At 27.2% G+C, this 16,454-nt stretch overlaps 2 protein-coding genes across 2 annotated transcripts in view; one reads left to right on the forward strand and one right to left on the reverse strand.

Annotated features, from left to right (window-relative positions):
* The window catches only part of LOC136076809 (hatching enzyme 1.2-like), a 73,022-nt gene extending 71,955 nt beyond the window's left edge, over window positions 1-1,067 (forward strand). The window contains exon 9 of the mRNA XM_065790281.1: window positions 657-1,067. Coding sequence (XP_065646353.1) covers window positions 657-804 — 148 coding nt within the window. The 3' untranslated portion in view covers window positions 805-1,067. The remainder of the gene's footprint in view (window positions 1-656) is intronic.
* Window positions 1,068-15,545: 14,478 nt separating this feature from the next.
* On the reverse strand, window positions 15,546-16,197 carry LOC101238869 (dynein light chain Tctex-type protein 2). The gene is made up of 2 exons (XM_065789830.1): window positions 16,008-16,197; window positions 15,546-15,930 (listed from the first exon to the last, which is right to left on the reverse strand). Exons 1-2 carry the CDS (start codon window positions 16,138-16,140, stop codon window positions 15,566-15,568), a joined length of 498 nt encoding a protein of 165 aa, XP_065645902.1. The 5' UTR covers window positions 16,141-16,197; the 3' UTR covers window positions 15,546-15,565.
* Between the last annotated feature and the right edge of the window lie 257 nt (window positions 16,198-16,454).

A 16,454-nucleotide genomic window follows, 5' to 3' on the forward strand; every position in this document is an offset into this window, starting at 1 on the left:
CGAAATACAGCTTGGTCAACATTTTGTCGAGTTGCACTTGTTTTGTCCAGAAGGAAATCAACTTTTTTAAATACTTTTGATTAATTTATCAATTTTCGTGCACAAATAATGAACTTTGTGATGAATAAAACTTGAAGAACTTTGTCTCTAAACAGTTACATAGTTATTTCTCTAGTTTGAAAAAATGCAGCACTTTTATATAAAGAAACTAAATTAGCATTATTTGCTTGCATATATATATATATATATATATATATATATATATATATATATATATATATATATATATATATATATATATATATATATATATATATATATATATATATATATATGTATGTATATGAAGACTCTACAGGAATAAACGGCAGGGTCACATTTTAGCATTTTGAGATAATTCGTTTTTAAACTTTAAACCTATAAGTTTTGAATTTTTGGGGAAAATGTGTGCATTTTTAAAGTATATTGCAATTATTGCAATATAGTATTTACTATATAACTATTGTGGTTAATAAAGCTAGAAAGTGTAAAAAGTTAAAATTTTCAAAATGTGGCCCTGCCGTTTCTTCCCGTGGAGTCTTTATATATATGTATATATACGCATTAAGTTTTAACTTCGATTTTACTTAGAGATTTAAAAATAAGTTTTTTTTTAGATATGCATTTGCAATAGATCCATCAAAACCAACAATTACGTGGTTAGATGATCCAAACAGAGAATTCAGAGCACAAATGTGGTCTCCTAGAGATATAATTGGTGTCAACAGGCTATATCAGTGTTTTCGATACCAAATGTATGAATAACTTTCGTTTTGAAATTAATGCGCGCAAAATATTTCAACCGATCATTTAATCGTTGCCGTTGTCGTTGATTTCTGTATTTAATGGTTTTAAACTTTTTTTATTAGCAACTTGTAAATTGTACATATTTTTTTAAACATTGTTTATAAAAATGTTAAGTATAAAGTTTTTCAACTTTAAGAAGTTGTATAATTTGGTTAATCACTTTAAATGTTAGAACACAATATTTTTTAGATTTATATATATAATTATATATCAGTAATTTATTTGATGTTGTTTTTTGCCATAGTTTTATAATGCTAAAACTTTAGTTTAAGTTATTTATATGCAGGGATTATCTTTTTCCGGATAATTCCGGATGTTTTTTTCAACTTTTTAGTTTTTCCGGATATCCAAAACATTTTCAATACATTCAAGTTGAGGTATATATTTTTGTAATATATACCTCAACTTGAATGTATTTAAGCTTTTTCTTTTATAGAAAATTATTAAAAGTGTCAAAAAAAATTAGAAACAACTTAGCTAAAATCAAAATTAAATAGAAAATAAGGGAAAAAAAATTCCTGATTTTTTCCGGATATTTTATTCAAACAATTTTCCAGATTTTTAAAATATGACTAGGATGATCTATGAATATGTAACAAGTGTTGTCTTTTAAGATAAAGTAATAAAATTCAAACAAAGTTTCAAATAATTAAAGTTTCAGATGGGTTAAATAATTTTTATTTACACCCTCAAAATATTAACTACCGGACGGGAACTGACTGTTGTTAACATTTATTCCTTGCCGATTTCGGTCACCCGTCATAGCGCCATGCGCTATTGCACATCTTATTTATATCAGTCCATTGCCAACTAGCTGTCACCAATAGACTGTTAATGGATTGTCTTTCTAAAGTTCATGTTGACCTTTGTTGAAGTAAAGAATAGCATTGTTTGCACTTAACTAAAGAAACGACCCCTATACAAAGACTTACTTAGTACATTTCATTTTCTTTATTCAAGGAACGAAATTTACATACGCGGAAGTTGTTTTTTTTAAATATCTTAATAAGTTATTTTTAACTCGGCAAACATCCACCTTTGTAAATTAATATTTTATTCGTGTTTTCATAATTACATTCCTCTCCCTCTGGAAAGAGCTTATTTTGCTAACATAGAATGTTGATGGCACTTATTCATTTTTTCATAGCTTTAATGTAGTTTAATCTTATTCTTTATGACTTATTTATCATGTCTGAAAAAAAAAAATTTTAACTTTTACATTTTGTGTCAATAAGAATACTCAACTTAATGGATTTTACAACGACGAATATTGAAAATATGGTTAATATGTTGCTGAATAAACAAAAGAACAAAATACTTGACGAAACTAAAAAAATGTTAAAAGAACAAGAAAAATGTTTTGCTGTTATTACAGATGTTAAAATTATAACAGGAAGACTTGATAAGCTTGAGTTAGACATTGCAAACAATGTTTCTAAAGTTAATAACATAGTGAATTAGACGTTGCAAATAAAAAAATAAATTACTTAGAAAATGAATTTAACGAATTGAAAAAATTTGTATTAAACAAACAAAGAAATTGTAACATCGAAATTTGAAATTGTAAACGAACAAACTAAAAAAATAAACTCTGAAGTAAAAGACTAAAGTAGCATTTATAAAATAAATAATAAACTACGCGAAATAGAAGATAGATCTCGGCGAAATAATTTAAAAATCAACGGATTGAAAGAGAGTGAACATGAAAGCTGGTAAGATAGCGAGAAAAAAGTTCTTAAATTATTTGAAGAGGTTCTTGGAGTTAAAGGTATAAAAATAGAAAGAGCCCACAGAACTGGACCAAGAAAAAAAACAGAACAATAGTTCTCAAACTATTAAACTACAAAGTAGAAATAATTAAAAATTCTGGAAAATTAAAAGGAAAGAACATTTATATAAACGAAGATTTTTATGGCGAAACAATAATAATACAAAAGGAACTGAATGAAAAAATGTTAAACGAAAGAGCATTAGGAAAATACGCTGTAATTTCGTATGACAAGCTTATTGTTCGAGAATGGAAACCGAAGAAAAGCGATGAATGCAACTAAGTATCAAAATTTTTTAGTTTTACTGTTTTGATTATTTTTTAAATGCCTTTTTTAATTAAATTTAAAAAAAAATAAAACATTTATTTCTAAAAGGGAAAATTTAAAAAGAAATTCTTTTATATCAAAGTTTTAAAATACTGAAATGGAATCAAATCAAATAAACAATTTTATTGTTTATTTGATTTGATAAACAATTTTATTGTTTATTTGATTTGATAAAATAGTTTTAATTTTTTAAAGTTTTTTGGGTTAAATACTTTTAATTTTTTTCAAACTAATGAATTTCTCCTTGATAAAGGATCGGATCCTGATTTAAACTATTTTAATGAAGCAGATGCTTTATTAAATAACTGTTCTTATTTTTATAACAACGAAATAAAATAATTTATTGAGCGAGATCACTTTAATGTGATACATTGTTCAAAGAACAATTATCGTTGCTTCACTGGAACCATATTAATACTTCTTTTAACGCAAATTTATGTTTTAACTCATTTTATAAAACTTTCTTTGAAATATATGATGCAAACTTTCCGAGGAAAAAAATAACTTTAACAAATAAATGTATCAAATCACCTTGGATTACAGAAGCTCTCGGGAAATCTTCTAAAATTAAACAAAAACTTTATATTAAATATTTGAAATCAAAATCAAAAAAAGGTAAGATAATTTATAAAAATTATTTAAACCAATTCGAGAGAAAAAAAAATTAAAAAAAAATACTACGCAAACTTGCTAGATAAATTTAAACATAATTCAAAGCGCACATGGCAAATTTTAAATAAAAATACAGAAAATCATAAAATAAAAACATGCAACTTGCCTTAAGTTATCAAAGTTAACAATAACTTTTTATATATTCCGAAATAGATCGCAAATGAGATAAATAACTTCTTTGTAACTGTTGGGTCGAATTTAGCTAAAACTGATCCAAACATAACTAATACAATATTTGAACCTATTTTTCCATGTAACTCAACACTAAATATTGATATTTCATTAAAAGAATTAAATGTTGCTTATAAAATGCTAAAAGTTAATAAAGCCATAGGCTATGACGATATAAATGGAAGCATTATAATCGATTCATATGAGATAATAAAAACTATACTCTTTCAGATTTTTAGGTGCGCAATAAAGCAAGAAATTTTTCCCGATCAACTTAAAATAGCTAAAGTAACACCTATATTTAAAGGAGGAGAAATTTCTAACATAATAAATTATCGTCCAATTTCTGTTCTATCTGCCGTCTCAAAAATTTTAGAAAGAATCCTTTACAATAGGTTATACGAACATCTTTCTATAAATACAATTTTAAACAATAATCAATACGGATTTAAAAAAAATAATTCCACAGAACACGCGATACTTCATCTAACACAAAATATTGCGGATTCGTTTGAAAAATCTCAATTCACTCTTGGAATTTTTATAGACTTACCCAAAGCCGAAAAGATCTATGATACCATAGATCATTCGATTCTTATCAAAAAACTAGAGCATTATGGAATCACAGGAAATTTTTAAATTTACTAAAGAGTTACATAAATAATCGTAAGCACTTTATCCAAATCAGTGGTTCCTTGTCTACAAATTTTTTGAATATAACCTGTGGAGTTCCACAGGGATCTATAATGGAACCTCTTTTTTTTCTAATTTATATTAACGATTTCTTTAAAAACACTAAATTAACGACAGTAATGTATGCTGATGACACTAATCTTTTTTTGTCGAATAACAGTATCAGTGCTCTTTTTTCAAGATATGAACACTGAATTAGTAAAAATCTCAAACTGGTTTAAATCTAACAAACTTTCAATTAACATTGAAAAAACAAAATGGACTCTCTTTTATCCAAAATTAAAAAAGAATCTGCTACCAAGGGATTTGCCTTCAATATTTATTGATAAAATACAGATAGAGAGGGCAAGTGTTATTCCTTTCGTAGGAATTCTAACTGACGAAAACCTTAGATGGGGAAATCACATTACAACTCTATGTAACAAAATCTCAAAAATTATTGGAATAATATACAAAGCAAGAAACTTTGTTAAAAAAAATAATTTAATTCAACTCTATTATTCATCTATCCATTGCTATATTAGCTATGCAAATATTGGGGTACTGCTAAAAAAAGTAAGTTAAAACCCCTCTATCGGCAACAGAAGCATCTTGCACGTGTAATTAATTTTAAAGATTGTTATACTCATGCAAATCCTTTCTTAACTGAAATGACTGTTCTTAATTTATACCAACAAAATGTATTTAATGTTCTTTGTTTTATGTTTTAATGTAAAGCAAGTATGACTCAGATATTATTCCATAACTTATTTTGATCAAAAGAAATATATATATAACTTAAGAAATGATAATTTGATTTACCAACCTTATTCACATACAAATTTCAGAAGATCCTTTATTTCATATCGTGGCGCTTTTCTGTGGAAGAAAAAAGTTTCGAAAAATTTTGATTTTTCTCAGGGTTTGAGTTACGCATTTTTTAAAAGTAAACTAAAAAAATTATAATCTCACTAGATAACATACTTGAATATTTTTAAGCTCCGTTTTTTTTTTGTTGTTTTTTTGTTCTTTGTTTTTTTGTTTTTTGTTAATTAATATATTTTGCAAACGATTTTTAAATACTGTAAACGGTTCTTGACGATTTTTAAATATTGTGAACGGTTCTCGACGACAGGACCACTAGGCCCTCGACGAGTATTCGTGTTCTTATATTTGATCTATGTATTGCGATTATTTTTTTTTTTTTACTTGAATATATAAGAGCAAAAAAAAAAAAAAATGTCATCGAATAAGTTGTTATGAAAATATTATAATTTTGATAAAAATATTATATTAAAATATTATATTATGTTGTTAAAAATATTATATTATGTTGTTAAAAATACAGAAGGAAACTACAAAAAAACAACAACAAAAAAAACCGAGCTTAAAAATAGCTTAAAAACCGAGCTTAAAAAGAGCTAAAAGGATAATAAAATAAGCAATTACATTAAAAAGTAAATCTGTTATATCAAAATCAGTTTGTTGTGTCAGAAATTCTAAGTTATATAAATTTATCACTGACCGTGTGGAGAAAGTTATTGACAATAAAAAGACTGACCTTGGCGTTTGCACATTTACTACCGACATCTTCACTACTTTAGAAATCTTGCTCTCCTATCGCTTACTTTTTATTTCATGAAAAAAGTTTCTCCGCTAAAACTTTTATACTTAAACTTGACTGTAATGTATTTTCTATAAAAAATGTATTTTTTTCAGAAAACATTTTGTTGTCAACCCTCAGGTTTAGTACAATTATCTATAACCAAAATACTATTGGAGCTTTCAATATCCATAAGTTTGTTTTCAAAACTGTCTTAATCTAATATTTAAAAAAAATTCTTTTAAGGAAGTATTATATAGAGCTTACAAGTACATTTAGTGGTGTTTTTAAAATCTGTTAGTTTTGTGCAGAATTCTTGCGACTTAAACAACCCCCTTTCCATGAAAGAGGGGATTGAAAGGGGTTTACAAGTTGCAGTGGCGTAGGAAGGTTTTTAAAAGTTTGAAATAAGCAACTTTGAAACAAAAAGAATATTCCAATTTTTTTTACGTTCATATCTATGACGAAAAGATTGTTCACAAAAAAAAATTACTGTGATAGGAGAATGGGAATAAGAAACCCTAAAATCTTAGCCTTCCCTTCCCTAAGCGTGAGGGGGCAATAAGTTGAACTATTTATTTTTTCATTAATATAAACTAGTTATGCATTCATTGACAAATTTCAAATTTTATGTTTAAATTATTCAGTGTTCAGTTTTTATGACCTTGTTTACATGGAAATAACCCCACCCCCCCCCCCTTAATTTGACTTTACATGGTCATAAAAACTGAACACTGAATAATTTAAACATAAAATTTGAAATCTGCTAATAAATACATGATGAGTTTGTATTTGTGAAAAAATAAATAATTAAACTCGTTGCCCTCACGTGAAGAATTTTATCGTCATACATATGAACGTAAAAAATTTGAAATATACTTTTTGTCTAAAAGTTGGTTATTTCAAACATTTGAAAACCTTCCTACGCCACTGACTAGTTGTATAATATCAGTTTAGATAAAGTTTTACAATCAAACTTTAAAAGTTTAATTTTTATCAAATTTTTATTTTGTGTACATTGTTAGATCAAATTAAGAAAAACTTGTTGTTATAACTGATACTACATCTGATTGCTGTATATATGCTATGGACACATTTTTTAATATTTTAAAAATTTTATTTTTTAATATTTCAAAAATAATATATAAAAATGTTTTTTTTTTCATTATTTTATATAGTTTTATACATAATTTTAGTATGATGTATCTGGAGCAGAGACTTTATATGTTATCAAAGATCTGGTGTCTCGCGATCAGTAAAAAAAGCAGCACATGACGGATTAGTCACAACAACTTAATCAAAACCTATTGAAAGACATTTAAGCCGGGACAAAACAATATGGAAATTGGTTGATTTAGGATATTGGTGGCCTCAAGAATAAAGAAGTTCGAGAATATGTTGTCATTAAAAAAGCAAAAATCTCTAATCTTTGTAGGCCTAATGTATTATGGTATATATTCAGTGGCGTAACAACCATATGGACAAGGGGAACAAATACTTGAGGCCCCTAGCAACAACGGGGGCCCTAGATACTTTAACGGGAAAATTTTGCTTGTCCTTATATAACACTTACAAAAGAGTTTTGTACATACATTATACCTATAATAAACAAACAAAACATATTTTTTTAACTTTTTTTATATCAGTTTACATTTGTTGTCGTAGTAAATAAATTACTTTCACAAACACAAACAAGATTTCTGAAAGAAGATCGTACTAATCTTATCATCAGAACCTTTTACAAGCGTGTGTATATAAACTACATCAAAGCATAACTAACAAAATAAAACGTAATTTGCAATAAAAGTTCTAGAGAAAATATAAAATTACAATTAAAAAAACCTGACTACATCATCCATTAAAATAATTAAATTTTTCAGTTTATATTTAAAAATGGGAAAAAGAAAATGCTTGTCGAAATTGGACAAAACAATTTTATTCCAAAGATAAGGTGCACAATATGCAATACAAAACTAATTAAACATGGTTCGACAAAAGGGCTCATGTATAAAATTATTGTTTTTAAGTGTATATTTATTTATTGGTTTCAAACAAAAGAGATCTTTAAAAACGGGTAACGATATATCATTTTTCCACATATACATAAAGCACAAAACATTAAAAACATTAAGCTCATAAATATTGAGAACTTTCATTTCAATAAAAAGTGGTTTGGAATGAGTGTTTCGATCCGCAAAATTCATTAAACGGATCCCATGTTTCTGACGGCGACAAAGGTATATTAACTTTTTTCAGTTCTTCCCCATGCAACATTAGCATAATTTAAATAACTATGAATTAAAGAGTAGTAAAGTTGAGTTAGACTTTTTTTACATAAATATGTTCTGGTTTTATTTAAAACTCCAATATTTTTAGAAATATTTTTACCAATCTAGTCGATATGCGTTTTCCATGTGATGTTTTCATCAAGAAAAACACCAAAGAACTTAGTTACATTATGTCTTTTTATTTTAACATCGTCAATAAAAATTTTAGGTAAACTTCGGGGTAAATAAGCTTTTTTAGAGACTGGGTGGAAAAAAACCTTATTTGTTTTTTTAATGTTAAGAGTTACTTTGTTGCATTTAAACCATTTGGATATACTTTTAAGTTCATCATTCATAGTATAGAAGAGTTTGCAAATGTTATTATCGGAAAAGAATAAGTTAGTGTCATCAGCAAACATGATACTCATTAAATTCGAGGCTTTATTTAGATCGTTTATATAAATCAAGAATAATAGTGGTCCCAAAATGGAACCTTGTGGAACGCCACATGAAATATTTAGAAATTTATTTGGATGATCATTATTACTGAAAACAAATCGTTTACGGTTGGATAAATAACTTTTGAACCATTTTATAACTTTGCAATTTACTCTATAATATTTTAGCTTTTGTAGTAAAATTTCATGATTACCAGTATCGAATGCTTTTGAAAGGTCGATGAAAACACCAAATGTATATTTAGACTTTTCAAAAGAATTAGAGATCTCACGTACAAATTGGATCACTGCATGCTCAGTGGAATTATTTCTTTTAAAGGTGAATTGATAGTTGTATAAAAAATTATTAGAATGAAGATAATTGTATAATCTATTGTATATAATACGTTCTAGTATTTTTCAAAATGTGGAGAGGACAGAGATAGGGCGATAATCACTGATATTTGTTGGATCACCTTCTTTTAAAATTGGAGTGACCTTAACAATTTTTAATTGTTCAGGAAAAACTTCTTAGCGTATAGATGCTCCATAGACCTTAAATAGGATATCTTTTTAGTATTCGAAACATTCTATGACTATATTGCCGTTTATGTCATCTGCTCTGGTTGATTTATTTTTTTAAAGAGTTTTGAAAGCATTTTTAAACTCTTGAAAAGATAGTTCAGAAGATAATTTGTTGGAACTAGTGCAATTATCCACTTGTACTAAAAAATCTCTAAATGTTGTATTTGTATAAGGAATTTTGTTTGCTAGTTTGGGACCGATGTCAACATAGATTTTATTAAATTCATGAGCTATACAGCTCTTAATTCGCATATATGTTTGTTATCAACTATAATCTTTTTTTCTTTAATACCTTTTTTAAAAATACTTTGTTCAAAAAAAATGCTCTAGCTCTCATTAACGCCGTCAGGTGGTCAATAACAACAGCTTAATAATAAGTTTTTTGATTCATTGTTCATAATTTCAATAGTTAAAATTTCTTTATTGCCATCACTTAAATCATTCCTAACAAAAAACAATATATAAGAACTCCTCCGCCGCGTTTATTTACTTGTCTCTGGAGAGAAATTATTTTAAAATAAAGAATAAAAAAGTTTAAAGTATTATTTAAATTATTTGAAATCCACGTTTCAGTCAAACAAATTATATTAAAAACAACTTTTTGTTTCCATTAACAAATTGAGAAGTTTTTCAAAATTATTATTAAGGCTTCGAAAGTTTACGAGGAGAATTCTAATTTTGTTTAAACTTTTGTCGCAAAGTTTTTAAAAAATAACCCTTTTAATTCGCTTGGATAGTGATATGAGCAATCCATAAGCGTGTCGTGGAAAAAATTTACATCGGGTTTTATATTTTCATTATTATTTATTTCAGAAAAGTTGAAACTTATGGATTCAAAATCACTAGTCCCAGCCATGCTTTTTATTTTTAAGGGGCATTTATTTTTAGAAAAATTTCATTTTAAAACGTAATGCTTGGGTTTCTAAATTCCCTGCAAAAAATTCTATCATATTTTATAACAGCATACTTGTCTTCACTACGTAGTTTTTTTACTTCCTCCCATAACTTTTTACGACTCTCGATAGTTTCCTTCGCAAAATCTTCATTAATAAACGCAAGTTTTTCACTTCGAATTCACGTTTAGAATTTTGTTTTTGTCTTGATAATTTAAAAGCTTCAAAACTAATGTTCTTGGTAGTTTACTATCTCTTGATTTCACTTCGCTGTCAATTTTCAGTTGTATTTTGAAAATATTTTTTACTGTACTTTCACAGTCACTCCATGTTTCGTTAGGTTTTTCTTCAACTCCATCAATTCGTAGATTATTTCGACGAGATCTGTTTTCTATGTCGATTGTTTTTTTGCGTAAAATATTTAAATCCTTACCATAACAATTTTTAATTTGTACAACCTTTTCCATTAGGTTTGTTTCTCGGAAGTTTAGAGTTGTTTTAAGGTTACTTATATCTTTTTTTTTCATCACATTCGATTTGTTATTGTTTACATAAACTTCTAGCTTTTAAATTCTGTCCGTTAATATTTTTAAGTTTGCACTCATAATCGATGCAAAACTTTTTTCTTGTTTTTTTAACAACTTCTCCGTTTCTTTCAGAATAGATTTTTTTTGTTCTTCTAATTTGTTGGTAATAATTTTTTCTATGTTTTTAATTTAAATTTCCATATTTGTATGTTAATTTAAACACGCTTCGATAACTATTATATATAATTCTGATTTTATATTAATATAAGATCAAAAAGCTTAAAAATATATTATATTTTAAGTATATAAAATTGATACAATCAATAAAATATCTGTAAAATAAAAAAATAAAAATTAGTTCTCGTTAGGGAGAAGTGGGACGCGGGAAAAGTGGGACACCCCTATAATATTATTTTCGCAGCAGCGCCTAATTACTTTTATTTAATGTAAACGTATAGATTTCATGTGCTCTTTTTAGTAGACATCATTTCCTCTCCCTAGGCGCGGTGAAAACCATTTTCTTTGAAAGTACCCAAAAAAAGTACTTTTGCTGACAGTCCAGTAACTCATGTATGTATTTATTTTCAACCGTTGTTGCACTGTTTTTCTATTTTATAGGGAAATGCACTTATCATCTAACATTTAATAATTAAATTTATATTTTAGCTTTAACTGTGTGGCTGTAATTTTAGTTTTGATTCTTCTTCCCTACATAGGGGTGAAGCGGGACAAAGAAAAAAGCCGCTGTCCCACTTCTCTTTAATAGACCAATTTCAAATGACGTATAAGCAAAATGTAAACAATAAGCGCGCAGATACTGGCAGGCATAACAAAATTAAAATAGCGGTTTAACTATATTCAACATTTACTTTTACTTGATAAACATAACTATTTAAAACATTAAAATCAATTATCAATAAGTAAAAAATGAATATTTCAAACCTAATTGAAGTAAATCCAGAAAACTTTAATGAAAGTGTTTGGAAGAAAGACATTACAAAGTTGCCTGACATTACTTGGAAAGACGTTTTAATTTTTCTCATAGACACTCCTAGTGAGTTTACAAAAGAAAATACCAAAGCATATAAATCATTGGAGGCATATAAAACATATTTTTTGTATGGCCATGTGCAGGATTGTTGGTATGCTCCCAGCATCAACGAAGATTATTGTTTTATAAAAACTAAGGTTATGTTTTATTTTTTTATTTATTACTTTGTTTGAGACAACAAGTAAAAGGTCCATAGTTGAAATAAACATAATCAGGTATTAATTCTGTCTGCATACACATGTCTGCAATACATTTACTGCATACACAGCCAACTTCCCCGTAGAACGTTATTTGGAACATAGTCTTGATACGGTCCATTTTTTCACGCGATATTTATCACAAATACTTTTTTGTGACATTCCACTTACGTAATCGCCAATAATTTTCTTTCTTAGTTCCAATCCAAGACTGTCGGGAGCCATTTTTGCACTTGAAGTCATAAAAATAATAAAAATAAATAATCACGCTTCTCAAGGCTTACCGTGTTACATTTACCTTGTGATGATACAATAATGCTCTGTGGAATACAACGTCTTGGTTGGATGTGGACTGTATTGATGTAATGAAACACTTGTTGTATTTCACTTCTTGTATTGATGTTCTTCGATAAAACACTTTGATAAAACTCACTTCGATAAACTGTCTTGATAATACTGACTGATTGACTTCCATATACTGATTGAATTACATGTCGATTTACATGTCTCTTATATAGTAAAATGAACCTGTGTGAACCTGTTCTGGAAGATTCTAGATACTTCTTTTTGATGCTTCTGGAAGCTTCTGGATGCGTCGGGATGCTTCTGGATATTTCTGGATGCTACTGGATGCTTACAGATGCTTCTTCTGGAAACTTCCTGAAGCTTCTGCATGCTTCTGGAAACTTCTGGATACTTCCTTTAACTATTAAAAAACTTCCGTGACGTTGACACGGACCAGACTTAAGAAAATGAAACAAACCAAAAAAGTTGCACTTGTTTTGTCCGCTGCAAAATGGCACTTGTCTACGAAATTCTGCCTGTGTGCTGTCACCTGTCAGCTGATTGCTCATGTCATGGCATGCTATGACTCCAGACTCCTGAACTGTTTGCTGTGGTAGTATAGTTCGTTTCGTGTAAAGCAGCTAATATTCGGAGTATTATGTTTACTGATGATACGAATTTGTTCTTATCAAACAGTAATATTAATGAGCTGTTTTCTAATATGAATAAAGAACTTAAATGCGTATTTGAGTGGTTTAAATGTAACAAATTGACCTTAAACCTTGATAAAACAAAATACATTCTGTTTCACCCTATATCTAAAAAACGTTTTTTTACAATCATGCCAAAAATTCTTATTGATGAGCTTCAAATTAAAAAGAAATTTTTACTAATTTTCTTGGTATTTATCTTGATGAGAATGTTACTTGGAAACCGCATATTCACTACATTTGCACTAAAGTTTCTAAAAATATAGGAGTCCTCTATAAGTCAAGAAATTATTTAAACAAAACCATTTTAATCCAACTCTATTACTATTTTATACATAGTTATATTAACTATGCAAACATTGCTTGGGGAAGTACGTGCAAAAATAAGTTGCGTACTTTTTATCATTGTCAGAAACTCGCAATCGCAAACTAAGTTTTGAAAATCGACTAACGCATTTAAAGTTTTTATTTAAAAACATAAAAGTACTTAATATTTATGAAGTGAATATATATAAAATATTATGCTTTATGTTTCAATGTAAAATCAATCCGTCATTACACATTTTTAAAGATTTTATTACCTTAAAAACAAAAAATAAATATATACTACGAAATGATAACTCACTCTATGAACCCTTTTGTCGAACAAAATTCTACCAGTTCTGTAGCTTATAGCTAGCTTATCGTGGACCTAATCTCTTGAACAAAATCGTTTTACCTAATTTTGATTTATCAATTACCTTCCCCGTCTTTAAAAAGAAATTGTAAAAATTCATCTTTTTTAATGACAATATTTTGAAATACTTTTAGAAATAACAAATTTATATAAACGCGCTCTTTTGTTTTTGTATTTTGTCATTTTTCTCTCTTTATATTTATTAATGGCTTAAGTTATATTTTTATATAACGTTTTATGGTTCTGGCAACAAGACCATTAAATCTTCTATCAGATTCCAAGTATTTATTTAAGTTAGTCTATTTTTTTTTTGTACTTTTTATTTTTATTTTTATTGATGTGGTGATTATATTCTCTTATATAATTTATTAAAAGTATAAAAATTCCAATATTTGTATTGTAAATGTATAACTTTATATTAAAAAAAAAGATGTATGTATGTGTTTATATATATGTATGTGTGTAAGTGTTGTGTATTTATATACGTATGTGATTACACACAAATAAAAATAAATAAATAAAAAATTAGCAGACTGAAACACGTTGGTCAAAACAGCAATTTTTCAGTATCTACGTCTTTATTGATTGACGAGAATTTGAGACGACTTAAAGAAGAAAAAGAAAGTGTTATTTTATCAAAACCGATGAACGAACTTTGCGATGATTTAAAAGGAGAAAAAGAGTATCAACTTTTAAAAAAACTGAAGATTTGGATGTTTAACAACTAAAAATAACTAAGAATTTGAACAAAATTATAACCGGATATAAAAACTTGAAATACAAATTTCAACATGACACCACTACTCCCAATCATTGTTCTTTACACTTATTTTTAACTTTTTTTTAATAAAGTTTTAACATTTCCTTATTTCAACAAAGTTTGATGAATTTTTATAAAGCTTTTTTAAGCTTAACCGTGAGGAATAAAAAAAGTTTTAAATAAATATTATATTTTTTAAAAGTATTTATTATTATTTAATCTTTTTTAGATTTTTGATCTGTCAAATAAATTAAGTAATGCTACTTGCCAAACAAAAAATTGAAAATAATAAGCCAAGTTAAAAAAACTGAAGGTTAAATATGTTAAAAACTGAGGGCTAAATATCTTAAAAACAGGTCCATATCTCCATGACCTAACTAATTAAGAGTAAATACAGAGGTGATTATACGAATAAAACGAGGGAGGTTTGGGTTGAATCCTTAAAAAGTACTAACTGTTTCCGTAAAAAAAACAAAAACTAAAATTCACCCGACTGAAATGTGTCAAATACCCGACTAAATTCGTCAAAAAATCGACTACAACCTGAAAATTACCTTTTAGAGGGATAGAACACCCCCTCCCCACATCCCCCAAAAAATCGCCACTGGATACATATGAAAAGAAACTATACAGGGACTAGAACTGAAAATTTTTATATTTCAATATAAGAACTAGAACTATCAGTAATCTATACATAGAACTAATCGTAACTAAAACTAATCTTGGAAGCAGAACTAATCTTGGTTTCAGAAGTAAAACTAAGCCTAGTCTAGAAAATAGAACTAATCTTGTTTTATTAAGTAGAACTAACCATTATGAAGCATAATCTTGTACTATTAAGAACTAACCTTTGCGATTAAAACTAATCTTGGTCAAGGAATGGTCTCTAGAGGTTTCTATACGGTCTGGCGAACTTTTAAGTTTTTATTTTTAATTACATATACAAAACTGGAAACCCAATTATATAGTTTATATAGTTTATATAGTTTCCAATTTATATGTTATGTAACTATCGTAGTATATATCGTAGGAATTTATATAAAATCATCTAATCCCAATGTAGAGTTTCACATCCCTACTTAAAAAATAAATTACGCTTTGTTGTATTCATTAACTATCATTCACAATAAAGAGTATAAACAATAGCTTGAGCAACAAAAGATGGAGTTTGATAGTAGGCGTCAATCCAATTATCTTTTTTATCATCCCATAAAAACCGGCTTGCTGCTTTGAATGTTTGTCCATTATTTTGAATTACGTTTACAACACATACTACTTTGTAGCGGTGATACTCGAGTTTCTTCACTTCATCTCTTATAAGTTGGCTCGCTTTTTTTGAAAGATTAATCATTTCATGATGATTGTAACTTTGTGATTTAAATGTGTCTTCCAGAGAACTTTTGAGGATAGAACGAATTCGCGAGACATTTAAACTTTTATCAGGGTGCAATACGTAAGTGTTTTCAAATTGAATTTTTATTCCTAAAACAATAAAACGTTTTTAAACAATTAAACGGCTAAACAATTATTCAATTAAATTTAAGGTGTTTTAATTATACCTTTCTTTTGCAGATTTGGTTCTTCTGATAAACTTATTGAACTTTCACCTTTGTCTTTCACTAATTGTTGTAAATCAAACAGGCTGCTTTTTCGTTTCGAAGTTGCAAAGAATTTGTTTACCGGAGTAGCCATTGTTTTATAATCGAATGAAAAGATGCGTTCTTTTTTTTAAAGTTCGTTTTTTTTTCTCGGAAAACATTGCTCTGAAAAATTAAACAACCAGTTAAACCATAAATTATATATATATATATATATATATATATATATATATATATATATATATATATATATATATATATATATATATATATATATATATATATATATATATATATATATATATATATATATATATATATATATAATTTAAACAACCAGTTAAACCATAAATTATATATATATATATATATATATATATATATATATATATATATATATATATATAT

Source organism: Hydra vulgaris, chromosome 02, assembly GCF_038396675.1.
Source record: "Hydra vulgaris chromosome 02, alternate assembly HydraT2T_AEP".
Taxonomy (NCBI): domain Eukaryota; kingdom Metazoa; phylum Cnidaria; class Hydrozoa; order Anthoathecata; family Hydridae; genus Hydra; species Hydra vulgaris.

What these genes read in the sequence shown, in the direction of transcription:
- LOC101238869 (XM_065789830.1), bottom strand. Translation starts at nt 16,140, where the DNA reads ATGGCTACTCCGGTAAACAAATTCTTTGCAACTTCGAAACGAAAAAGC. An exon ending in ACCAAATCTGCAAAAGAAAG is followed by an intron (nt 15,931 to 16,007) that starts GTATAATTAAAA and finishes TTATTGTTTTAG; the next exon opens with GAATAAAAATTCAATTTGAA.